Source organism: Salmo trutta, chromosome 39, assembly GCF_901001165.1.
Source record: "Salmo trutta chromosome 39, fSalTru1.1, whole genome shotgun sequence".
NCBI lineage: Eukaryota > Metazoa > Chordata > Actinopteri > Salmoniformes > Salmonidae > Salmo > Salmo trutta.
This window is the reverse complement of record NC_042995.1, coordinates 2,152,275-2,179,676: the sequence shown is the minus strand read 5'-3', so window position 1 is coordinate 2,179,676 and position 27,402 is coordinate 2,152,275. Positions and strand designations below refer to the sequence as shown.

Here is a 27,402-nt window from a genome sequence, read left to right as displayed (position 1 = left end):
AGAGAGAGAGGAGAGAGAAAGAGAGGGAGATGGAGAGAGAGGGAGATAGAGAGAGAGAGGGAGGAGAGAGAGAGAGAACAAGGAAGAGGGGGTAGAGAGTTATGACCGGCCACATGAGGGCAGCATAAACTTGTTCGAAAATTCAAGATGTCCCCATTTTCAACTGCTCACAGCTGTCATCTCATATAACCCATGTTACCCAACAATGGATGTGGGTCCCACTTTAGTTCACTAACAAACAATAAAATAATGGAGAAGGTTGCTTGACAATCTGCTATGGAAACATTCTTGTCAAAACAAGCCCCTTGATTACACTGTTTGTCAATGTGCACTGTAGTGTGTTGAGGGCTGGTATTGAGCAGTGCTAATAACTACTCTCTTTTTTACATTTAGTCTAGTCTTAGTCATTTTGACTAAAATATCATTACGTTTGAGTCAAGTTTTTGTCAATTGAATAATGATTTAGTCTAGTTGTTGTCGAAATGACAAAAACAGTGGGCCATTTTAGTCAACTAAATGCCCTTTAATAATAGTCACATTTTAGCCACATCACATTTGCATTGCCTCATTAACCTATAGTAAACATACATCACTGACTTCCATGTGACCAAACAGACATAGCCTTATCCTACCAACACATATATATAAGAAAATATAACATTTATCTGGCCGTATAAATTCTTCATTCAGCCTACGTAGATATTACATACAGTGCCTTCGGAAAGTATTCAGATCCCTTCCCCTTTTCCACATTTTGTTACGTTACAGCCTTATTCTAAAATTGATTAAATCAATGTTTTTCCTCACCAATCTCACCAATCATCCTTGAGATGTTTCTACAACTTTATTGAAGTCCACTTGTGTTAAATTCAATTGATTGGACACGATTTGGAAAGGCACACAGTTGACAGTGCATGTCAGAGCAAAACCCAAGCCATGAGGTGGAAGGAATTGTCCGTAGAGCTCCGAGACAGGATTGTGTCAAGGCACAGATCTGGGGAAGGGTACCAAAAAATGTCCGCAGCATTGAAGGTCCCCAAGAACACCGTGGCCTCCATCATTCTTAAATGGAAGAAGTTTGGAACCACCAAGATTTCCTAGAGCTGGCTGCCCGGCCAAACTGAGCAATCGGGGGAGAAGGGCCTTGGTCAGGGAGATGACCAAGAACCCGATGGTCACTCTGACAGAGCTCTAGAGTTCCTCTGTGGTGATGGGAGAACCTTCCAGAAGGACAACCATCTCTGTAGCACTCCACCAATCAGGCCTTTATGGTAGAGTGGCCAGACGGAAGCCACTCCTCAGTAAAAGGCACATGACAGCCCGCTTGGAGTTTGTCAAAAGACACCTAAATGACTCTCAGACCATGAGAAACAAGACTCTCTGGTCTGATGAAACCAAGATTGAACTCTTTGGCCTGAATGCCAAGCATCACGTCTGGAGGAAACCTGGCACCATTCCTACAGTGAAGCATGGTGGTGGCAGCATCATGCTGTGGGGATGCTTTTCAGCGGCAGGGAGTGGGAGACTAATCGGGATCGAGAGAAAGATGAACAGAGCAAAGTACAGAGAGATCCTTGATTAAAACCTGCTCCAGAGTGCTCAGGACCTCAGACTGGGGTGAAGGTTCACCTTCCAACAGGACAACGACCTTAAGCATACAGCCAAGACAACGCAGGAGTGGCTTTGGGACAAGTCTCTGAATGTCCTTGAGTGGCCCAGCCAGAGCCAGGACTTGAACCCGATCTAACATCTCTGGAGAGACCTGAAAATAGATGTGCAGCGACGCTCCCCATCCAACCTGACAGAGCTTGAGAGGATCAGCAGAGAAGAATGGGAGAAACTCCCCAAATACAGGTGTGCCAAGCTTGTAGCGTCACACCCAAGAAGACTCAAGGCTGTAATCACTGCCAAAGGTGCTTCAACAAAGTACTGAGTAAAGCAAAAATGTCTAAAAAACTGTTTTTGCTTTGTCATTATGGGATACTGTGTGTAGATTGATGAGAAAAAAAAGAAGAAAAACATATATTTTAGAATAAGGCTGTAACGTAACAAAATAGAGAGAGAGAGAGAGAGAGAGAGAGAGAGAGAGAGAGAGAGAGAACAACATCTAAAAACAAGTGACCCCAAAACATTCCATCACACAGCTCTACAATGTCAAGAGATGAAACAAGAGAAGAGTCCCCTCAGCCAGCTGGTTCTGAGGCTCAGTTCACAAACCCAAACCAACCCCATAGAGCCTCAGGACAGCACTCAGAAAATCTGACCCAACCAAATCATCACAAAACAAAAAGAAAAATATATCACCTATTGGAAAGACACCACAAAAAAATCTAAGTAAACTTCAATGCTATTTGGCTCTAAACAGACAGTATATGGTGGCAGACTATCTGACCACTGTGACTGATAGAAAACTGAGACAAACACTGACTAGGTACAGACTCAGTGAGCACAGTCTGGCTATAGAGACCGGTCGTCACAAACAAACCTGGCTGCCCAGAGAGGACAGGCTGTGCTCATTCTGCTCCAGGGGAGAGGTAGAGACAGAGCTGCATTTCCTATTACACTGTGACAAATACCAGACCTAAGAGAATATTTCTTTCCCAAAACTATAATTCAATACAAAGAATTTGAAACTATAAAAGATGAAGAAAAAATCTAATATTTATTGGGTGAAAAGCCACAATGTGCAGTTTTGGCAGCCAAATATGTGTCCTCCTGCCACAACCTGAGGGACAGCCAGTGAAAAGTGCAATGTAATGTGGATAATATTTCCCATCTTGTTTAGTTTTGTCTTTCATACCAGGTCATGTGTCTTCTCAGTCATGTTGACACTGGTCTACTACCATTGCTTTAATATATTGTTATTCTGATTAATATTGTTGTTGTTGTTAATGGTAATCACATGTCCACTACTACTATTATTATTGCTGTTGGTCCCACCATTTATTTATATATAAATAATATATATAAATCATTTCTATATGTATACTTTGACAATGTAAGTAATAATGAACTTGCCATGTCAATAAAGTCAATTGAATTCAATTGAGAGAGAGTCAGAGAGACAGACAGAGAAAGCGAGTCAGAGACAGACAGACAGACAGACAGACAGACAGACAGACAGACAGACAGACAGACAGACAGACAGTCAGTCAGTCAGACAGACAGACAGACAGACAGACAGACAGACAGACAGACAAACAGACAGACCAGACAGACAGACAGACAGACAGACAGACAGACAGACAGACAGACAGACAGACAGACAGACAGACAGACAGACAGACAGACAGACAGACAGACAGACAGACAGACAGACAGACAGACAGACAGATAGTGATGTAAAGTATTGATAAAGTAGTATGTGTTGCACCTCCACCACTCTGAGGTGTCATGTTCCACAGACACATTGAGGTCCAGAAGTAGTACAGTACGAGGACTAATGATTCTGAATGGGAGCTAATGACTGTTTCACCCAGTAGCCGATCCACTTAACCTCGAGTCCCAATCGAGTCCGCAAGTAGCCTAGTTGTAGAACGGCCCGCCACGATAGAAAGAAAAGAAATGTAGCGCTGGTATTATGAGTCATATCTTTTGAAAGGTAATGGCTACAATAGAGCTATTTTCTCCGAGGAAAAGAGGGAGACTTGGCTACTACGTCGGTGACAGAACCTGGCTATGAAATGCAGTTGGGAAAGTGTGAGTGTTGAGCAAGACTACAAATTCAAAAAAAACTTTCTATAACCAAGGGAGAGAAAAACATAGCTAGACTGTTGTTTTACTATTAAACTTAATGCTGCCTTTGTTTTTCATTTCGTAAAGCATCTTGTGTTTGTTAACCAGGCAAAGTGTGGTATCTAACTAGAAGGCTGGTGGTGACTGGTTGGCTACGAGGAAACAACAGAGTCTCCTGTGCAATGTGTATGATCGGAGGCAGAGCCGGAGTGGAGCCTGTCAGCCCACACTCATGAACAGAACTGGACTGGGCATCTGTTCTGCTAATATTAATTGTACGTATCGCTGAAAAGCTCTCAATCTGTCCAAAAACTCTTGTTCAGTCTTAACAGATTTTAGTCACAGAGATAATTTAGTCTCTTCTTTTTTGTTTAGTTACAGTTTTTTTGGGGTCTATTTAGTCAGTTATAGTCTCGTCAATTGCCACTGAAAAACATGTGTTTGCTGAATATTTTATTCACTATTTTTGTTGACGAGATGAACAGTGGTATTGAGATATGCTGCTGTTGTGTAGAGAACATACCTCTTTCTCCAGCTTTGGAACTTTCTTATAAAAGGTTTTCTCTGCATCTCCGATCCATATTACAGAGGGCTGCAGCTGGCGAGCCACCTGCCACAGCAGAACAACACAAAGCATATTACAGAGGGCTGCAGCTGGCGAGCCACCTGCCACAGCAGAACAACACAAAGCATATTACAGAGGGCTGCAGCTGGCGAGCCACCTGCCACAGCAGAACAACACAAAGCATATTACAGAGGGCTGCAGCTGGCGAGCCACCTGCCACAGCAGAACAACACAAAGCATATTACAGAGGGCTGCAGCTGGCGAGCCACCTGCCACAGCAGAACAACACAAAGCAACACAGAGAAGAAACCTTCACCTCTTTATTTCACACATTAAGGCCAATGTTCAAACAACTCTCCTCCATACGGGAAAATGAGTAACCTCAACAAAACAGACAGTCTAACCAGCAGAAACATCAGTCTCACATTTAAACTACAGTGTATCTCCTAACCCTAACCCTAACCCTGCCCTAACCCTAACACTGGCCCTAACCCTAACCCTGGCCCTAACCCTGCCCTAACCCTAACCCTAACCCTGGCCCTAACCCTAACCCTGCCCTAACCCTAACCCTAACCCTGCCCTAACCCTAACACTGGCCCTAACCCTAACCCTGGCCCTAACCCTGCCCTAACCCTAACCTTAACCCTGGCCCTAACCCTAACCCTGCCCTAACCCTAACCCTGGCCTTAACCCTAACCCTAACCCTGCCCTAACCCTGCCCTAACCCTAACCCTAACCCTGCCCTAACCCTAACCCTGCCCTAACCCTAACCCTAACCCTGCCCTAACCCTAACCCTGGCCCTAACCCTAACCCTGCCCTAACCCTAACCCTGGCCCTAACCCTAACCCTGCCCTAACCCTAACCCTGGCCCTAACCCTAACCCTGCCCTAACCCTAACCCTGCCCTAACCCTAACCCTGCCCTAACCCTAACCCTAACCCTGCCCTAACCCTAACCCTGCTCTAACCATAACCCTAACCCTAACCCTGCCCTAACCCTGGCCCTAACCCTAACCCTGCCCTAACCATAACCCTAACCCTAACCCTAGCCCTAACCATAACCCTATCAGTAACTTAGCCTTTACCCTAATCCTTATTCTAAACCTTACCCTAATACTTATTATAAACCTTAACCTAATCCTTATTCTAAACCTTACCCTTATCCTAACGTAACCTTAGCAAGCAGTTGCTTATCAACAGATATTCAGTTGCTTATCAACAGATATTCAGTCGCTTATCAACAGATATTCAGTCGCTTATCAACAGATATTCAGTTGCTTATCAACAGATAGTTTGTTGATAGTATGACCATCTGTAGAGCATCTACAGTTGGACTATCCAAATAAAGTGGGACCCAAGAGTACATTAACAATGGTCTCTGTAATTCAGCGATGTAAAGTCCATCCTGTTGTATGGGTCTGAATGCAGGCGGGTCGTCAAAGCGGACATGAAGAAGGTTGAGGCATTCCATAATGGATGCCTCTGAAGAATTTGCTGCATTTTCTGGCCAAATAAAATCGCCAAGCACAAACTCTAAAGGAAGTCCAAAAGCCAGAGCATCACACATCCAGTCAAGATCAGAAGAATGTGTTGGCTTGGCCATGTTTTCCGGATGGAGCAACAAGGCATTCCAAAAAGGTGGACTCTACCAGGGAGAAGAATACCTGGTGCAGAACTGTGACAGACGAGCTGGCCAAGATGAACATCTCGTATCACGAGGCACAACACGTGGCCAAGGACAGAGAGCGTTGGAAGGAGCTCATTGTTGCCTTATGTCCCATAGGGGAGGAAGAGCTAGTAAGTCTTTAGTTAATGACACATACAGGCTTATGGAGAAACAGTATTGTGGACTTGCAGTGTTTCCATGGCTGGCTTTGACAAAACAACTTGGGGTGAGGGAGGCAGTCACACCCAAATGTTACAAGCCTTTTAGAAACCAACACTGTCTCAGCAACAGGAAGTGCTGTCAGGACACGCTCCTGATCCCAGAATGCACTTAGAGAGGGTGCCAACCAATGAGGTGCTGACAAGCGAGATTCAGAACAATGTCGCTAGTGGCTATGGGCTCCTGGCTTGTTTGCCTCTCAAGACAGCTGCATAGAGAGGTGTCCACGCAAGACAAATCTCTCTCTCCCCCCGTCCCATCTCTCTCTCTCCCCCCATGTCTCTCTCTTCTCTCATGTCCCTCGTCCCCCCTCCATGTCTCAGATGAGGCAGTGGTGCAGAATGTCACAGGGGAACTGTGAACAGTAACTGTGTTAACCGATAGACAACTTGATCTGATAAACATCAAGCTGACAGAGCAGCACATAGCAACATCAAGCTCATAGTGCTCTACCCTCGTACATGTGACCATTTTGATGCAGGCTACGTCTGTCAATCACTCCTGCCTTCATCACTATGTACAGTAGCAGATTGAAAAACACCTTGAAGACCATGTGCAGTAGGTACTGGAGGCAGCTCCTGCCGGGGTACTTCCCAGACAGGTTTCTGGGGGACAGGTTGAAGAGGTTGGCCCCGGTCTCAGTGCACAGAGCATGGACCAGCATCCTCTTCCCTACGCCTCCAGGACCAGCCAGCAGCAGAGTCTTCATCAGGGGAGCCTTCTGATGGACGGACTGGGAACCTGGGAGGGAGGGAGGGAGGGAGGGAGGGAGGATAATAACATATAGATGGTGATGGTTAGGTGGTAGTAATTCTTACCATTGATGGCAACCGGGCCAGACCAGGATAGGACTGTATAATGTAACCTCCAGACTGCACTGAGCCAAGCTGTGAATACACTAGTAGTAGGACAACACAGCAGCAACCATGAACCTGTGAGACTAAGGGTTCTATTCAGTCTGGAAAGCTGAAGCGTTACAGATTCCAGATAGAGATGTAAAGGTCATTTCCCATTGAGACGACAGATGCAGTGTTTATGGTGAATGCAGTCTAAAGCGGGAACATTGTCTTTAAATTTCAATCACAACGTAAAGCTGAACTTCCGCCATGCAGATTGAACAGAGCCATAAGGTCACTATAGGTGTTTGTAGCCCCTGTGAGGTCTCTGAGGGCCTCAGCAGAAGCAGTGCTGCTTAACTGGTATTAACTGATTTAGCCAGGTTAACCTACTACCACAGGGAACAATAGTTGAATTACCCAGCTGGATGATGCTGAGCTTAGGCTGGGATGTGGCTGGGATGAAGTGGGGTTAGGTTGGGCTGGGGCTGAAGCTGGGATGAGACTGGGGATAGGCTGGACTGAGGCTGGGGTGAGGGTGTGCTGAGGCTGCAGTGAGGGTGTGCTGAGGCTGCAGTGAGGCTGCAGTGAAGCTGGGATGAGGCTGCAGAGAGGCTGCAGTGAGGCTGCAGTGAGGCTGCAGTGAGGCTGCAGTGAAGCTGGGCAGAGGCTGCAGAGAGGCTGCAGAGAGGCTGCAGTGAGGCTGCAGTGAAGCTGGGCTGAGGCTGCAGAGAGGCTGCAGTGAGGCTGCAGTGAAGCTGGGCTGAGGCTGCAGTGAGGCTGCAGTGAGGCTGCAGTGAAGCTGGGCTGAGGCTGCAGAGAGGCTGCAGTGAGGCTGCAGTGAAGCTGGGCTGAGGCTGCAGAGAGGCTGCAGTGAGGCTGCAGTGAGGGTGAGCGTGCAGCATTGTGTGCTCTCTGATACTAACCGTGATTAGAGGGCCAGGACACAGAACGTGAGAGTAAACACATCCAATCACAACACTCTCCATTAACCTCTAGACCCAGAGCAGGTGCAGCCGTGTAACCCTTATCCCCAGGAATCCCCTCCTGTCCCTGGGGTAGGTCCAGCCAAGAAGTCCCGCTCCTGCTGCCTTGACCGGAACTCATTAAAACCACAATAGCTGGCAACAGGCTCTGGCCTCTGTTCTCTCTCTCTATGCTGCAGGCTGTTTATTGGGTTAGTTCACTCTCTGTTAGATCAGGTCACAGTGTTAGTTCATTAGGTACACTATGAGCACTGATTAGAAGACTACTCCTCCCATTAACGTCTAATGATGATCTCTTTCCTGCCTCTAACCCATCTGGGACAGATTAGCCGATCAATTGACTAGTGCAACGTGCACTTGTCCTTTTCCATAGGAAATGAAATGTAGAAGCTTGAACAATAAGGTCAAACACAGGTTAAAAGAAGGAACATTATCATGTTCAAATGTTGTCACTTTCTTGTGAAAATAACAGACACCACTGAGAATGAGATAGCAGCCAGTCTGGATAATTGGCTGTGAATCGCTAACAAAGGGAGTACACAGAGATATCTCTCCACCAAGGACACGATCTAGCCAGCCTCCCTCCAGTATCCAATGCTTATACTTCAGAAAACCAAACCAGTCTCTAAGGAATCTCTGAATCATCATAGAGTAGCTGAAACTGAGCCAACTCTTGGTGAGAATGAGAATAAAGTTCCGGGAACAACAAAACAAAACAATGTCCTATTGTGATTAATTTCATAAAGAGGTGGAAGCTTAGGCAGAGGTGTGTGTACACAGTGCAGATATAAATAAACTGTAGTATGTGACGATGGTGGTGGTGGTGATGGTGGTGGTGACGGTGGTAGTGGTAGTGATGGTGGTGATGGTAGTGGTGGTGATGGTGGTGGTGGTGGGAGTGGTGACAGTAATGGTGGTGACGGTGGTGGTAGTGGTAGTGGTGGTGGTGGTGATGGTGGTAGTGCTGGTGGTGATGGTGGAGGTGGTAGTGGTGGTGCTAATGGTGGTGGTGGTGGTGATAGTGGTGGTGGTAGTGGTGGGGATGGTGTTGGCGATGGTAGTGGTGGTGGTGGTAGTGATGGTGGTGGGGGTGATGGTAGTGGTGGTGGTAATGGTAGTGGTGGGGGTGGTGTTGGAGGTAGAGGTGCTGATGGTAGTGGTGATGGTGGTGGTAATGGTGGTGATGGAGGTGGCGATGGTAGTGATGGTGGTGGGGGTGATGGTAGTGGTGGTGGTGGGGGTGATGGTAGTGGTGGTGGTAATGGTAGTGGTGGGGGTGGTGATGGCGGTGCTGATGGTAGTGGTGGTGGTGGTGGTAGTGGTGGTGATGGTGGTGATGGTGGTGTTAGTGGTGGTGATGATGGTGGTGGTGATGGTAGTGGTGGTGATGGTTGTGGTGGTGGTGGTGATGATGGTGGTGGTGGTGATGGTAGTGTTGGTGGTGGTGGTGGTGGTGATGGTAGTGGTGGTGATGGTAGTGGTGGTAGTGGTGGTGATGGTAGTGGTGGTAGTGGTTTTAGTGGTGGTGGTGATGATGATGGTGGTGATGGTAGTGGTGGTGGTGGTAGTGGTGGTGATGGTAGTAGTGGTGATGGTAGTGGTGGGGGTGGTGATGGAGGTGGTGATGGTAGTGGTGGTGGTAGTAGGGGTGGTGATGTTAGGGGTGGTAATGGTGCTAGTGGTGGTGATGATGGTAGTGGGGGTGATGGTAGTGGTGGTGGTGGGGGTGGTGGTGCTAGTGACGAACGTGGTGTGGTAGTGATGATGGTGGTGGTGATGGACATCCACACCAGCCCATCCAGGCCTCTGGTAGTCATATTGCCTTTGATTAGGTCTGAGGTGCTGAAAGACATCCTCTTCTTCTCCAGGGTGGGTGGCCTGTTTGTTCAGTAACCCTCCCCTCTTCAGGAGCTCCATCTGGGGGTCCACGATGCTGGCGTAGGGGGGTGGGATAGAAATGGGTCTTAACGCCAGGTGACATGAGACGTGTTGGGGAGAAAGATCACATCCCTTCAGGGTTGGGGTGAACATCAGTGAGTTGTATTCTATTACCATTAGGATCCCTGGATTAGCTTCAGCCCAGTTGCTGCTTTTAGATGATCTAGTGGTGTGGAATATTCTATTCTGTTCTGTTCTATTCTGTATTTCTGTTCTGTTCTGTTCTATTCTGTTCTATCATGTTCTGTTCTTTTCTGTATTTCTGTTCTGTTCTGTTCTATTATGTTCTATTCTGTTCTGTTCTGTTCTATTCTGTATTTCTGTTCTGTTCTGTTCTATTCTGTTCTATCATGTTCTGTTCTTTTCTGTATTTCTGTTCTGTTCTGTTCTATTATGTTCTATTCTGTTCTATTCTGTTCTATTCTGTATTTCTGTTCTGTATTTCTGTTCTTTTCTGTTCTATTATGTTCTGTTCTATCCTGTTCTGTTCTGTTCTGTATTTCTGTTCTTTTCTGTTCTATTATGTTCTATTCTGTTCCATTCTGTTCTATCCTGTTCTGTTCTATTCTGTATTTCTGTTCTGTATTTCTGTTCTTTTCTGTTCTATTATGTTCCATTCTGTTCTATCCTGTTCTGTTCTATTCTGTATTTCTGTTTGGTTTTGTTCTGTTCTATTCTGTATTTCTGTTTGGTTTTGTTCTGTTCTATCCTGTTCTGTTCTATTCTGTATTTCTGTTCTGTATTTCTGTTTGGCTTTGTTCTGTTCTGTTCTGTATTTCTGTCCTGTTCTATTCTATCCTGTTCTGTCCTGTTCTGTATTTCTGTTCTATTCTGTTCTACTTTCCTCTACTTTCCTCTGGTATTCTATGTTCTTTTCTGTACTGTTCTATTCTGGGTTCTGGGTTCTGGACCACTGTTACCTGACTCCCCTGTGTTCTGCAGCTGTAGCATAGTGGTGGCAAAGACAGTGACAGAAAGGCTCAGCCAGGAGAGAGTGGCTGAAAGGCTCAGCCAGGAGAGAGTGGCTGAAAGGCTCAGCCAGGAGAGAGTGGCTGAAGGATCAAAGCTGCTGGTTAAGAGCAGCCAGGGTCACACGCAGTTCACAACACGTGTGTCTGTGTGTGTGTGTGTGTTTCAAGTACAATAAGTATGAATCAGACTAGCGCGGCCAGGTTGTGGGGTGATGTGATCACAGTCACAATGATGAGAGTGGATGGGATGGGCTCTCTCTCACTCACCCAGAGGCAGGATCCCATAAAGGGCAATGAGCTGTCTGACGTCTGACAGAGAGGGCATGGGCTCAATGTCTGCCTGGCGCAGGGTCGTACCCAGGTAGCTGAACTCACCTGGAGGGAGGGAGAGGGAAGAGAGGGAGGGAGGGGGAGGGAGAGACGAGGGAGTGGGGGAGAGAGAGAGGGGGGAAGGGGGAGGAAAGGAAGTCAGACATCCATCAGACAATAGTCTTGTTCTTTGAGGTATGGAATTTGCTCTTTGTACATTGGCTGATGCATATCTTCAGACATAAATCAACTCAGCAGAAACCTGTACTAATGAAACTAAACTGGCTGTAATTCAGGAGCCTCTAAGGCATCTAGTTATACTGTGGCTAGAACTGAAATAAGAGGAGGTATTTAGGCCACTATCATGGACAAGACATCAACATCTATTTCTCTGTCCCTCTTGCTGAACTCTTCTCCTCAACCATTCCAAACTCCCTCCCAACATCAAAGGCACAGTATGTGGATATAACTGAAACCAACAGTAACTGGTTTTGGGGAGCCTCGGGGGAGCCAGGCGCGTGTGTCTGTCTGTTCAACATGATAGAGTGTGGTGTCATCCTGACCCTTGTTGCAACATGGCCTCAGCGAGACATCTAGGGCGGGAGGCACGGAGGGAAGGAGGCACAGAGTGGGATATTGAGTCATAAATCCCTATGGAGATGAGGCTCCCTGTCTGATATCCAGCTGGCCCAACTAGACACTCGTGAGCAAACACACCTTTTCATACACACACACCAAAGCACGCAGACACACACACCCAAGCACGCAGACACACACACCAAAGCACGCAGACACACACACCAAAGCACGCAGACACACACACCAAAGCACGCAGACACACACACCAAAGCACGCAGACACACACCTCAAAGCACGCAGACACACACCTCAAAGCACGCAGACACACACCTCAAAGCACGCAGACACAGACCTCAAAGCACGCAGACACAGACCCCAAAGCACGCAGACACACACGTATGCATGAACATTCATATAGCTGTGACTAAGGATTATCCAATTGACTGAAGCCAGACCTAAGTCACTGACATCTTATATGTACAGCGCATTCGGAAAGTATTCAGACCCCTTGACTTTTTCCACATTTTGTTACGTTACAGCCTTATTCTAATTTTTTTGGAAAATGTATATAAAATACATAACAGAAATACCTTATTTACATAAGTATTCGAACACTTTATTATGAGACTCAAAATTGAGCTCAGGTGCATCCTGTTTCCATTGATCATCCTTGAGATGTTTCTAAAACTTGATTGGAGTCTATCTGTGGTAAATTCAATTGATTGGACATGATTTGGAAAGGCACACACCTGTCTATATAAGGTCCCACAGTTGACAGTGGATGTCAGAGCAAAAACCAAGACATGAGGTTGAAGGAATTGTCCGTAGAGCTCCGAGACAGGATTGTGTCGAGGCACAGATCTGGGGAAGGGTACCAAAACATTTCTGGATCATTGAAGATCCTCAAGAACACAGTGGCCTCCATCAATCTTAAATGGAAAACATTTAGAATCACCAAGACTCTTCCTAGAGCTGGCCACCCGGCCAAACTTACAGTGAAGCATGGTGGTGGCAGCGTCATGCTGTGGGGATGTTTTTCAGCGGCACGGGACTGGGAGACTAGTCAGGATCGAGGAAAAGATGAACGGAGCGATCCTTCATGAGAGAGAGATCAGAGAGATCCTTGATGAAAACCTTCTCCAGAGCGCTCAGGACCTCAGACTGGGGCAAAGGTTCACCTTCCAACAAGACAACGACCCTAAGCACACAGCCAAGACAACACAGGAATGGCTTCGGGACAAGTCTCTGAATGTTCTTGAGTGGCCCAGCCAGAGCCCGGTCTTGAACCCGATCAAAAATAGCTGTGCAGCGACGCTCCCCATCCAACCTGACGGAGCTTGAGAGGATCTGCAGAGAAGAACGGGAGAAACTCTCCAAATACAGGTGTGCCAAGCTTGTAGCGTCATACCCAAGAAGACTCGAGACTGTAATCGCTGCCTACGGTGCTTCAACAAAGTACTGAGTAAAGGGTCTGAATAGTTATGTAAATGTGATATTTCAGTTTTATTAGATTTTGCAATCATTTCTAAAAACCTGTTTTTGCTTTGTCATTATGGGGTATTGTGTGTAGCTTGATGAGGGGAAAAAACAATTTAATCAATTTTAGAATACTGTAAGGTAACAAAATGTGAAAAAAATCAAGGGGTCTGAATACTTTCCGCGCTGTATGCGTGTGTGTGTGAGATGTCAGTACTGTACCAATGTACTCAGAGAGCTTGATGTTCAAGGGTCTAATCAAGAAGCCTTCCAGCACCAGCTCTTCATACAGAGACTCAAGGGTTCTGGAGAGAGAGAGAGAGAGAGACAGAGAGAGAGAGAGAGAGAGACAGAGACACAGAGAGAGAGATAGAGGAGAGAGAGAGAGAGAGAGAGAGAGAGAGACAGAGACACAGAGAGAGAGATAGAGGAGAGAGAGAGAGAGAGAGAGAGAGAGACAGAGACACTGCGAGAGAGATAGAGGAGAGAGAGAGAGAGAGAGAGAGAGAGAGAGAGAGAGAGAGAGAGAGAGAGAGAGAGAGAGAGAGAGAGAGAGAGAGAGACAGAGAGAGAAGGGGGAATGATGGTGAGAGATAAACATGAAGTAGAGAAAGGAAAGGAGAGACAGAGAGGGAGAGAGAGAGAGAGAGAGAGAGAGAGAGAGAGAGAGAGACAGAGACACAGAGAGAGAGAAAGAGGAGAGAGAGAGAGAGGGAGAGAGAGAGAATGTAAGTAAGGGGAGAGAGGGAGAGAGAGAGAATGTAAGTAGGGGGAGAGAGGGAGAGAGAGAAAGAACTGAGGGCGGGGGAGCAGGTCACAAACACACTAATCATTAACCAGGCCTATTGGAGTGGTGGTCACTCCATGACATCATACTCCTGCCCTCTGCCAACTAATCATCTGCTCCATATGGCAGACTGATATTAACAGACACTGACCTGTCGGCAGTCAGATCCTTCTCTTTCTTCTTCTTCTTCTTACTGCCCTTCTTTCCTTTCTTCTTTTTCTAAAATGGAGACATACGACTAAGCAGTGGAGGCTGGTAGTAGGAGCTATAGGAAGACGGGCTCAGTGTAGTGGCTGGGATGGAATCAATATACCAGAGTCAAACATGTGGTTTCCATATCTTTGATACGGTTCCATTTAATCCATTCCAGACATTACAATGAGCCCATCCTCCTATAGCTCCTCCCACCAGCCTCCTCTGGAACTGAGGGTTCTTCCAAAACCACAACCAAGCTGGCAGAGCAGCCAAGGAATGTCCTACAAGATAGTCAGACATGCGCATAAGACAGCTGAAAACATTGAGAAGAGTCTAGCTCATAGCTCAACAGAAACATCATACAGAGGGAACCTAAAATCAACAACATGGAAGATGTTGAGTTCAGAAAAAAACATCAGAAAGGAAAAACTGAGTCACAGTCTTTGGGGATAACAACATGTTCCTGGTCTATAATAACACTCCTAGAGACATGATCTTACACAACCTATGAACCAAAATACACGTGTTGTTTCATTTAGTAAATACACCCCCTCCCTGTTGCTATGAGAGGGTGTTCCTCTCACACAAATATTTAAGAATTCCCCTCTTTTTCTTCAGGAATTTTGGACCACTGTGAAACTATGTTCAATCGTAGTCTACAGTGCTGGCAGAAAACCATAAATGAACACCTCTCAAAGAACGAGCTATGGTTACGTTGGATGGTTTAGGATTTGACATTCATTGTATACCACATTACTTTCATTACAGTATGGACAAGACACTAACAAGAGATAAATAGGCCTACTGATTCAATAATCAACACGCTCAGCTATTCTGGCTGAAGTAAATCACAAAATAATCTGACAAATATGTCTTTGGAGACCCACCAGAAAAAATACTATAGTATAAACTGGGTGGTTTGAGCCCTGATTGCTGATTGGCTGACAGCCGTGGTATATCAGACCGTATACCAGGTGTTTGACAAAACATTTATTTTTACTGCTCTAATTACGTTGTTAGCCAGTTTATAATAGCAATAAGGCACCTCGTGGTTTGTGGTATATGGCCAATATACCATGGCTAAGGGATGTGTCCAGGCACTCCGCGTTGTGTCATGCTTTAGAACAGCCCTTAGACGTGGTTTATTAACCATATACCAAACCTCCTCATGCCTTATTGCTTAAGTATTCACTGTAGGGTTTTTGCAGACTTAACTGTATTATTCACTGTAATATACTGTTGTATACTGTAGTATTTACAGCTTACTATATTATAAATACTGCAGTAAAATAAATAGTATATACTGTAGTGTTTTTGTGGACTGTAGTATACTGTAGCATTTACTGTAGTGTTTTTGTGGACTGTAGAATACTGTAGTATTTACTGTAGTGTTTTTGTGGACTGTAGTATACTGTAGTATTTACTGTAGTGTTTTTGTGGACTGTAGTATACTGTAGTATTTACTGTAGTGTTTCTGTGGACTGTAGTATACTGTAGTATTTACTGTAGTGTTTTTGTGGACTGTAGTATACTGTAGTATTTACTGTAGTGTTTTTGCAGACTACTGTAGAATTTACTATAGTGCTTTTGTTTTATTATCTTTGACATAGAAGTGGGGGGCTTTCTCCTTGAGGAAACCTACTGGAGAAATACTAAAACAACATATTTGCCATAACCTGTAGGTAGGTAGGTAGGACTGGGGTCTGAACGGATTGGTTCAGTGTTTCTGCTCTTTTCTATAACCTGTAGGGAACACAATATATTTGGCATGTTTATACTTGGCATGTAGATTTCTCAAAAATGTCTCACAGATTTGGCACAAATTGAGATATGGGGGAGGGGAATGTGCAGGGCATATGCAAATTGTGGGGATGAACTGACACTAGTGTAGAAATGTAATGACAGATCTCATCTACTTAGTTTGTTTGGAAAAGGACAAACAGAACCCAGAGAAGACACAATAAAGTTACATTCACACCAACAGACAATGAGGCCAATGATTGATTACTTTCATTTCATTATGTTAATTCATAACGATCATTTTCTTTTGAGATTATGAATGTCCATTTTAAATTATTCCTACATTAAGCAATGGTAGAAATGCCATAAGGAAGCTATTATTGCTTACCTACGAAATGTGTAATCCTTCATCCCAACCATGCATACGTCTGATCATATGACTTGGATTAACCCCATATCTCACCATCACCATCCAAACTATCCAGACCCCATATCCACACGAGTTCAGAGCAGAGCGACTCTTTACCTTCTTGCCACCTTTCTTTCCCTTCTTCTTCTTCTTCCCTTTCTCTCGGTCCACAGCCAGTTTGAGATTCTTCACTTCCTGTCTCATCAGCTCATCGACCTGTGGAGAGATTTTTTAACATGCACGCTCACCAGTCACCATAAACCCTCGGCTCGTCTCATAGTTGGAAATCATTCACAGATGTGCAGCGTTTGAAGCCCGTTCTGATGTATGCAACAGGGTAAAGGTCAATTCTGTTTCATTTGAGGTAATATTATTTTCAGGTGATGAACTGATTTTTTTTTAAAGGTTAATAATGCATTTTAATTTTTTAATTTTTAGGGATGGACTGACATGAATGCATGGGCTAAACTGCGTTTTCATTGCAAGTTAAAGCGTATTGTTCACTATCTAGCAAACATTAGCTTGCTGGCTCGCTAGCTAAGGTTACGTTTAATCTGTGTAGTAATATTATTTGTATCTCAGAAGCCATTTGCATTGCTAGTTATAGCCTAATGTTAGCTAGCTAGCTAACATTGAGCCTAATTGGTTAGCTTTAGCTATCTTCAGATTCATACTACAGCATTTCATGCATGGTGGCTAGCTATGACACTCCGTTTGTATTGCCAGCAGTATGGGTTGGGATTATGGTTAATTGTTTAGCTAGCTAGCTCGCTACATGTCTAAACAAAAGGCTCCACTCAAGTTAGCCAGCTGTGTCTGAGGGTGATTACAGCCACCTATTGTATTTCATGAACACGTGTATATGTCTAGACAATAGGGACCCATTCACTTAGCTAGATGTGGCTGGGGGTTGGTTTTAGCATTTATTTCACATGACCCATCAATTTAGACAAGTGTGTCTGGGGGTTGGTTAGTGTTTCTGGGGGTTGGTTAGTGTTTCTGGGGGTTGGTTAGTGTGTCTGGGGGTTGGTTAGTGTGTCTGGGGGTTGGTCAGTGTGTCTGGGGGTTGGTCAGTGTGTCTGGGGGTTGGTCAGTGTGTCTGGGGGTTGGTTAGTGTGTCTGGGGGTTGGTTAGTGTTTCTGGGGTTGGTTAGTGTGTCTGGGGGTTGGTTAGTGTGTTTGGGGGTTGGTTAGTGTGTCTGGGGGTTGGTCGGTGTGTCTGGAGGTTGGTCAGTGTCTCCGGGGGTTGGTTAGTGTGTCCGGGGGTTGGTTAGTGTGTCTGGGGGTTGGTCGGTGTGTCTGGAGGTTGGTCAGTGTCTCCGGGGGTTGGTTAGTGTGTCCGGGGGTTGGTTAGTGTGTCCGGGGGTTGGTTAGTGTGTCTGGGGGTTGGCTAGTGTGTCTGGGGGTTGGTCAGTGTGTCTGGGGGTTGGTCAGTGTGTCTGGGGGTTGGTCAGTGTGTCTGGGGGTTGGTCAGTGTGTCTGGGGGTTGGTTAGTGTGTCTGGGGGTTGGTCAGTGTGTCTGGAGGTTGGTCAGTGTGTCTGGGGGTTGGTTAGTGTGTCTGGGGGTTTGTTAGTGTGTCTGGGGGTTGGTTAGTGTGTCTGGGGGTTGGTTAGTGTGTCTGGGGGTTGGCTAGTGTGTCTGGGGGTTGGATAGTGTGTCTGGGGGTTGGATAGTGTGTCTGGGGATTGGTTAGTGTATCTGGGGGTTGGTTAGTGTGTCTGGGGGTTGGTTAGTGTGTCTGGGGGTTGGCTAGTGTGTCTGGGGGTTGGTTAACGTGTCTGGGGGTTGGTTAACGTGTCTGGGGGTTGGTTAACGTGTCTGGGGGTTGGTTAACGTGTCTGGGGGTTGGTTAACGTGTCTGGGGGTTGGTTGGTTAACGTGTCTGGGGGTTGGTCGGTGTGTCTGGGGGTTGGTCGGTGTGTCTGGGGGTTGGTCGGTGTGTCTGGGGGTTGATCGGTGTGTCTGGGGGTTGGTCGGTGTGTCTGGGGGTTGGTCGGTGTATCTGGGGGTTGGTCGGTGTGTCTGGGGGTTGGTCGGTGTGTCTGGGGGTTGGTCGGTGTGTCTGGGGGTTGGTCGGTGTGTCTGGGGGTTGGTCGGTGTGTCTGGGGGTTGGTCGGTGTATCTGGGGTTGGCCGGTGTGTCTGCGGGTTGGCCAGTGTGTCTGGGGGTTGGTCAGTGTGTCTGGGGGTTGGTCGGTGTGTCTGGGGGTTGGTCGGTGTGTCTGCGGGTTGGCCGGTGTGTCTGGGGGTTGGTCAGTGTATCTGGGGGTTGGTCAGTGTGTCTGGGGGTTGGTCAGTGTGTCTGGGGGTTGGTCAGTGTATCTGGGGGTTGGTTAGTGTATCTGGGGGTTGGTCAGTGTGTCTGGGGGTTGGTTAGTGTATCTGGGGGTTGGTCAGTGTGTCTGGGGGTTGGTCGGTGTATCTGCGGGTTGGTTAGTGTGTCTGGGTAAGCACTAAGCATCATCTAATAAATGTAAAATATTTATACACTATTTTATGTGGACACTTTCTATTTTTGATATTGCTACTATACAAATATGCACGTAACCATTTCACTGTACCGTTTACACCTTCTGTACCCTGTGCATGTGACAAATAAACTTTGATTCTATTTGATATAGTGTGTGTTTACCAGAGACGGTAATGTGAAGACCAACATGACCTGCACCCAAGTCAGATTAGGATATAGGCCAAGGATGAGATCAAGTGTATTTCCTTATTGTAGGCTACTACTTTTACCACTTTTAGTCTTCAAATTTTTGGTTGTTTACTAAACTACGCACTCTGTTTAGCAAATGGTCTCAAGTGAATCCTTAATGAAGAGCTCTCCAGTAGGTACCAAAACATTCAAGGACCATTTTCTCAAAAGGGGGGTTACAAGTTTATCAACTTTCAAAGCAGAATTTCTTTCCCATTGTTCCTCAACTGCAGTGTATGATATACCATTTTCTAGTTCCGAGTCATCTACTTTTATCCAATGTAAAAAACACAATTTCAAATTTTGCAACATAAGACCGAATCGAGGCGATAGGTCACATATGATTGAAGTGTGTGTGTGTATGTGCGAATGTTTGTGTGAGTGTGTGTTGAGACCAACGGCCCAGTCTCTCACCTGAACTCTGACCTCCTCCTCCACCTCCAACCTCTTCTCCTCACGCACCAGCTGGGCATCAAACCGCTGCAGGAAGTTCTGTGTCTCATCACGCCCCTGCCACACATCTACACACACGCATGCACGCACGCACGCACGCACGCACACACACACACACACACACACACACACACACACACACACACACACAATCCATCACTGACAGTAGAGCATGAGGAAGCATGCTGGAGTGGTCAGTAGGGAAAGCAGACAGGACCAGAGAGAGAGGGACGTGCAGGTGGAGGAGTGTGTGTGTATATATGTGTGTGTGTATATGTGTTTGTGTGTGGGACTAAGGCAATGCATATTGTCCTCTCCAAGTTGCTCTGTCCGCTCTCAGGCACCACTTCCTGGTCAGGAAATTAACTTCCTGTTCCTGCTACCGGCCTGTCACAACGCCAAGCAAAGATTTCCACATCAAGTCAGACAGGTGGGGGGAATGGGATCTGAGCCTCCAAAACAACCACTCAAAATGCCGGACACAACTAAACACTGGTACAGCCAAAGGCCATTACAGACAGAAGACCCCAGCTGCCCTGTCATCTCTCTTCTAAAACCTTCTTTGGTCTCTGCACTGGCATGGTAACGGTTGTGGTCAAAATGTGCCATTTTGTGAGACCTTTTTGTTAACATGGTATCACAAGATAATTACCAACATCCGACTTGTTTTCACATTTGACAGATAAACCCCCCCCCCTTTCGGGACGAAGACCTGTCAAGTTCAGGCAGGAGTCAAAGGCCATTGGTTTAACAGCTTGCTCCGGTGGCACCTCCATATACGGCGTCTCTTTGAAATGGGATCTGCTCGGAAGGTCAGAGATCAACCTTTCCTCTCCTCCTCCACAAGGCCCCCTTTTTAAAGTCCCCCGTTTCAAAACATCCCCCAGGCAATCTGATACATGTAATTACCTTTTCTCTTGTCTCGTGTGTGTTCCCAAAACTCAATCTGTCTGTTTGTTTAAAGAGGGCATCCTTTCTATGCCTCTGAAAGTAGAAGGGTGTGAAGAGAAAGCAGTGGTGTAAGTGGTAGAAAGGTCAGCATTTCAAGTCCACTATATTGCCATTAGGAGAATTTAAGAGACTTAGGCTGGGTAGAGAAAAAAGACTCACTAGGTCTGAGGATAAGCCAACGGCAATTTAATCAGTTCACTTGACCAAGCTGGCTATTGGACAAGCTTACGTCAAGCATATCCAATATAATGATTCCTCGTGACACATACCGTCCGCACGCACGCACACACACACACACACAGACAGACACACACCTGTAAGAACAGGCTGCTCTGTCATATATATACCACCTGGCTGGTGAAAGACACATATTAGAACGGAAGTGTGATCAACAGCGTTTTCTTTGCCAAGGCCACAGTCTGCTACATCCACAGTATGTGCTTCGGCTTCCAATATATATCTAGGCATTAGTATGCTGCACACCTTTCTACCACAGAGCCCCCTTCTTTTCTGCTTGTTCACAAAACAAGGTGTTTTGAGCTGAGCTGCAAACAGGAAGAGTGAGTCTGCTAAGTAAAGAATGCTTCCTATTGCACGGTCCTCTGGCCAGGAAATTGAAATTATATCCATGGTTCACATCTAACCGCTGCTCTGTGACGCTGGCCCTGGCTTGCCTGGGCACACAGGAAGAGAGTTCCAGGTCCAATCGCGTTCCCAGGGTTTGTCCGTCCGTGGTTCCCTTCCAGCCCCCAGCCCAGCTGGGATGTATGGGGGGAAGTAGAGGAGGTAGTGGGAAAAAAGTGGTATAAACAAAAAAAAGTACCCAGCAAGAGGGACGGAAACAAAACAAAACAAAAATAACAGGATAAAGTAGCACACAATGAACTATCACCTCAATGAAACACTTAGCCGTGACTAGTGTATGGACAAGATGTCAAAGTAAAAGTCTCACACTACCGAGAAAGTCAAGCGTCTTTTGTTTTCCCAACAAACACAAACTCTCAGTGGAACGGACCTATAGACCTGAACCCTCATTGAATTCTGGGTAAATATTTGCTTCACCTTTTCCGCTTCATTACATCTAAATCAACCTAACGAGCCAGTCATTAACTCATTTTCCAATTACACACACCTGATAAAACAGAGCTGATGTGACAGGGCCACCGTTTACAGAGCGCCCTGACGTTTATTATTATTATTTTTAATCAGGCCTTTGACAGGCTGGATGTTTTACATGGGTTTAAGAGCTATATTCTGCTCTTTATGAATGTTAATGACAAACTGTGTTTTAGGATCTTTAATGCTGAGGCTTAAGGGAGATGATGAAAGAGAGAAAGGAGGAGAAGAGAGGGAGGGAGGAGGAGACGAAAGGGAGGGAGGAGGAGGAGAGAGACAGGAGAAGGAGAGGGAGGAGAGTGAGAGGGGGATGAGGGAGGAGAGGGAGGAGGACCTGCTGCAGTGTTTTAGTCCCTGTCCTTCCCCATTACTATAAAGGCACTAAGAGGAGAGGTCACTCCTAATAAAAACCTCCAAATCAATCACTCCCCTCTCATGTTGGAGTCTAGACGCCGTCAACCTACAGCTATCTTAGACCGGGGCTAGTTTGGGCTAATAAGAGAGACTGGCCCTTGATATAGGAAAAGCCGCTCTATGGCCTTGTAGAAACCGCTGACCTCACTACACAGTACACACACACACACACACAGTACACACACACACACACACACACACACACACAACGTGATAAATGTTGTGGAGGTGAGATGGTGAGGTGTAAAGCGCTGGGCCAGCATCTGGTCTTGATTACATCTCAAAGGTCTGTGTGTGTGTTGCTTCTAACAGGAATGTAACCTAAAGCCCTGTGTTGTACCAGTTGACATTCTGAGGTGAATCATAACGAGGAGAGAATTGAACACAATAATTACTTCCTGCTAACTCCACAGCTGCTGACTGACTATTGGTTGTAGGTTCTGTTACCCTCTCCTTCACCCTCTCAATGCTGAACTAAAGGTGAGGCAGAGCAGAGGTGGAGCAGAGACCTGCGGTCACTGACAGACTAGGGTTAGACACAAGTAAGATGTTAGTCTCTGTCAGCGTGGTAATCATTTCTCCAGCTGGTTCTGTTGGTTGGAGCATGATTCTGATCAAAAGACCATTGAGCTCTCCCAAAAAAAACAGTGCTGACAAGACCAATGTTGAGGCTTCAATTGAATTCCCACATGGGTCACCTGCTCTGAATATGTGTGTTTAATAGTGGACTATAGGTATCTTTGAATAAAGGCGTTATTGTGTTATGACATATCTAATTAAGCTGGGAACACTGAGAAGGCTGTATCTTTGTCCTCCACAGGGATGTCAACAGGATATCCCAGTGATTTGACTCTAATGCTCCCATTGTGTAGATTAGGATGTAGTGCAGCAGCTTGAAAGGGCTGAATTTGACACTGTGGCACAGATATACACACAGCGACTATTCACTCACTTCCCTTCAGCCTCATTCACTTACCTTTTATCCAAGGATATCACAGGCCCATGAACGTTCAATGAGTCGAGATATTGACTGGTCACTTTGTATCAGAGAGGGAGTCAATTCCATTTCAATTACTAAACTGCCTGGAATTCAGAATGGAACTATTGAGTTCATCGACGTTTAAATGAAACTACTGTGCTATCCATAATACTCCCCACAGCTTTGGGGGATAAGCCTGCGTAATATAATAATCACTCCTTTTCTCCTGTGAATAATGCTTGTTGTTTTGGCACCAACCCTGCAGACCTTTGAGACACGCCCGGAGAGCAGTGGTGACTGATCCTGCATATTTCCCTCAGTGATTTGTGGGTGTTTGTGCAGCAGTGGAACCGCCTGATGAGAAGCCAAATAACACAAGAGAAGCTGTAAACCACATGCTTCCCCCAGTGAAGCATTCCACCATTCCACCTAGAACCCTTCCACCTCAGGTGACTGGGTCAGATAAGTTAAATGAAGGGAGGGAGAGGGGGGAGAAAGGAGTGATGAGACCCAGGATGTATGTGGTCGGAGGATGCAGACTCCTCCAGAGAGAGAGATCCCTCCCTACTCGGGACCAAGAAGCTTCATTTGGTTGCTGAAACGTTGTTGAAAGGGTTTGAGTCTTTAAGGAGTAAAATATTGAAGCCAGACGAGCTCATATGGAGATAGGTGGAGTTACTCCTGGATGTCTGACCTGTATCTAGCAGCAACAGGAGGAAAGCAGCAGCTTTTGGAGATAGGTGGAGTTACTCCTGGATGTCTGACCTGTATCTAGCAGCAACAGGAGGAAAGCAGCAGCCTTTGGAGATAGGTGGAGTTACTCCTGGATGTCTGACCTGTATCTAGCAGCAACAGGAGGAAAGCAGCAGCCTTTGGAGATAGGTGGAGTTACTCCTGGATGTCTGACCTGTATCTAGCAGCAACAGGAGGGAAGCAGCAGATTTTGGAGATAGGTGGAGTTACTCCTGGATGTCTGACCTGTATCTAGCAGCAACAGGAAGGAAGCAGCAGATTTTGGAGATAGGTGGTGTTACTCCTGGATGTCTGACCTGTATCTAGCAGCAACAGGAAGGAAGCAGCAGATTTTGGAGATAGGTGGTGTTACTCCTGGATGTTTGACCTGTATCTAGCAGCAACAGGAGGAAAGCAGCAGCTTTTGGAGGTAGGTGGAGTTACTCCTGGATGTCTGACCTGTATCTAGCAGCAACAGGAAGGAAGCAGCAGATTTTGGAGATAGGTGGAGTTACTCCTGGATGTCTGACCTGTATCTAGCAGCAACAGGAGGAAAGCAGCAGCTTCTGTAATTTCTCTGCATTGTTTCTCCATTAGGGGAGACAGCTGGAGTCAGTCAACACAGACTTCAGTACTCAACATTCTGTTGAAATCTCCCTTGGTCGCCTATCAAAATGTGGAAAGAGTCAAACTGACTTAACCAGAAGAGGGGATAGCTGTCAAAGGGCTAATGACTAAACCTGTGAAAAGCTAAAACACCAAAACAAAGTCAGTCATCCATCTCCATCTCCATTGGAGGAAGCAGGGTGGTTGACTTGAAACAACAATCTGGAGGCTCCAGGTCCAACTGCTCCTCACTGAGTCATTGCGTAAAGGCAGACATGGGGGTTGGACACACGCTCCTCCACGGGTCACTGAGAGACAGGAGCCTGGGCAGCACGCATCACTTCCTCGTTAAGGGCCCAGGGCACCATGGGAGACAGGAAGTCTGTCAGGTGATCAGATTGATTTGTGGTCCCACACTGATTCAAGAAACACCAACAACAGGCCCGTGGTAAAGATTCAGAAACCGCTAGCCTCTCAAGCTGTGACTCCTGTCACTATACAGCAGTTGACAATGTCTGAGACACCGCTGTCTTCAGTGAGACATCATGAACCATCACAGAGAGAAACACTGTGGAAGGTAGACTTCAGATCTGTGCCTATCACCTCGATCCTTTAGCAATGCTGTGTAAATAGTTCATCATTGCCTCTTATCACCACATTACTATGGTCTTCATACCTACTCTCTAACTCACCTTTATACATTACTATGGTCCTCATACCTACTCTCTAACTCACCTTTATACATTACTATGGTCCTCATACCTACTCTCTAACTCACCTTTATACATTACTATGGTCCTCATACCTACTCTCTAACTCACCTTTATACATTACTATGGTCCTCATACCTACTCTCTAACTCACCTTTATACATTACTATGGTCTTCATACCTACTCTCTAACTCACCTTTATACATTACTATGGTCCTCATACCTACTCTCTAACTCACCTTTATACATTACTATGGTCCTCATACCTACTCTCTAACTCACCTTTATACATTACTATGGTCTTCATACCTACTCTCTAACTCACCTTTATACATTACTATGGTCCTCATACCTACTCCCTAACTCACCTTTATACATTACTATGGTCCTCATACCTACTCTCTAACTCATCTTTATACATTACTATGGTCCTCATACCTACTCTCTAACTCACCTTTATACATTACTATGGTCCTCATACCTGCTCTCTAACTCACCTTTATACATTACTATGGTCCTCATACCTACTCTCTAACTCACCTTTATACATTACTATGCTCCTCATACCTACTCTCTAACTCACCTTTATACATTACTATGGTCCTCATACCTACTCTCTAACTCACCTTTATACATTACTATGGTCTTCATACCTACTCTCTAACTCACCTTTATACATTACTATGGTCCTCATACCTACTCTCTAACTCACCTTTATACATTACTATGGTCTTCATACCTACTCTCTAACTCACCTTTATACATTACTATGGTCCTCATACCTACTCCCTAACTCACCTTTATACATTACTATGGTCCTCATACCTACTCTCTAACTCACCTTTATACATTACTATGGTCCTCATACCTACTCTCTAACTCACCTTTATACATTACTATGGTCTTCATACCTACTCTCTAACTCACCTTTATACATTACTATGGTCCTCATACCTACTCCCTAACTCACCTTTATACATTACTATGGTCCTCATACCTACTCTCTAACTCATCTTTATACATTACTATGGTCTTCATACCTACTCTCTAACTCACCTTTATACATTACTATGGTCTTCATACCTACTCTCTAACTCACCTTTATACATTACTATGGTCCTCATACCTACTCTTTAACTCACCTTTATACATTACTATGGTCCTCATACCTACTCTCTAACTCACCTTTATACATTACTATGGTCATCATACCTACTCTCTAACTCACCTTTATACATTACTATGGTCATCATACCTACTCTCTAACTCACCTTTGTACATTTTGTTTCCCTCCACAACAGTAGGGAGGAAATTGCTCGGGGGCATTTTCCAGCCCTTCTCCTCCTCCTTCAAGAGACAAGAAATGAATCAATCAATTACATTATGTGTATTACAGCTGGACACAGTTTTAAAGCTTTGTAAGTAGTTTCATTCCGTATTATTTTCTCAAAGTCCTATGTATAGTCTATGCATTTTAGGATAGATGCAATCTAAGCAAGGCAGAAAGGAAATTGCACCTTGCAGTTTAAGGTAATGACAGGGGTCTCAGGTCTTATGGCTAATTTAGGAGAGAGTTGAGGTTTTCAGAAACTCCACATGACTTGGATAGAGTTCAAAGCTGCTCTACAGATGACCTGCCCTCCGCTGTGCTGTTACACCAGGTCAGATCCAGAACTATCCATGCTGTTTACACCAGGTCAGATCCAGAACTATCTATGCTGTTACACCAGGTCAGATCCAGAACTATCCATGCTGTTACACCAGATCAGATCCAGAACTATCCATGCTCTGACACCAGATCAGATCCAGAACTATCTATGCTGTTACACCAGGTCAGATCCAGAACTATCCATGCTGTGACACCAGGTCAGATCCAGAACTATCCATGCTGTGACACCAGGTCAGATCCAGAACTATCCATGCTGTGACACCAGGTCAGATCCAGAACTATCTATGCTGTTACACCAGGTCAGATCCAGAACTATCTATGCTGTTACACCAGGTCAGATCCAGAACTATCTATGCTGTGACACCAGGTCAGATCCAGAACTATCCATGCTGTGACACCAGGTCAGATCCAGAACTATCCATGCTGTGACAGCAGGTCAGATCCAGAAATATCTATGCTGTGACACCAGGTCAGATCCAGAACTATCCATGCTATTTACACCAGGTCAGATCCAGAACTATCTATGCTGTTACACCAGGTCAGATCCAGAACTATCTATGCTGTTACACCAGGTCAGATCCAGAACTATCCATGCTGTGACACCAGGTCAGATCCAGAACTATCCATGCTGTGACAGCAGGTCAGATCCAGAACTATCTATGCT

The 27,402-nt window shown here is 45.6% G+C and overlaps 1 protein-coding gene across 2 annotated transcripts in view; it reads right to left on the bottom strand.

Moving 5' to 3' along the window:
* drc11 (dynein regulatory complex subunit 11) overlaps positions 1-27,402 on the bottom strand; it is a 73,791-nt gene that overhangs the window by 6,539 nt on the left and 39,850 nt on the right. For both annotated transcript variants that reach the window (XM_029740896.1, XM_029740897.1), the window contains 8 exons: positions 26,341-26,416; positions 19,522-19,628; positions 16,528-16,626; positions 14,218-14,285; positions 13,502-13,584; positions 11,183-11,290; positions 6,726-6,925; positions 4,259-4,345 (listed from right to left, as the gene is read on the bottom strand). In XM_029740896.1, coding sequence (XP_029596756.1) covers positions 4,259-4,345; positions 6,726-6,925; positions 11,183-11,290; positions 13,502-13,584; positions 14,218-14,285; positions 16,528-16,626; positions 19,522-19,628; positions 26,341-26,416 — 828 coding nt within the window. The remainder of the gene's footprint in view (positions 1-4,258; positions 4,346-6,725; positions 6,926-11,182; positions 11,291-13,501; positions 13,585-14,217; positions 14,286-16,527; positions 16,627-19,521; positions 19,629-26,340; positions 26,417-27,402) is intronic.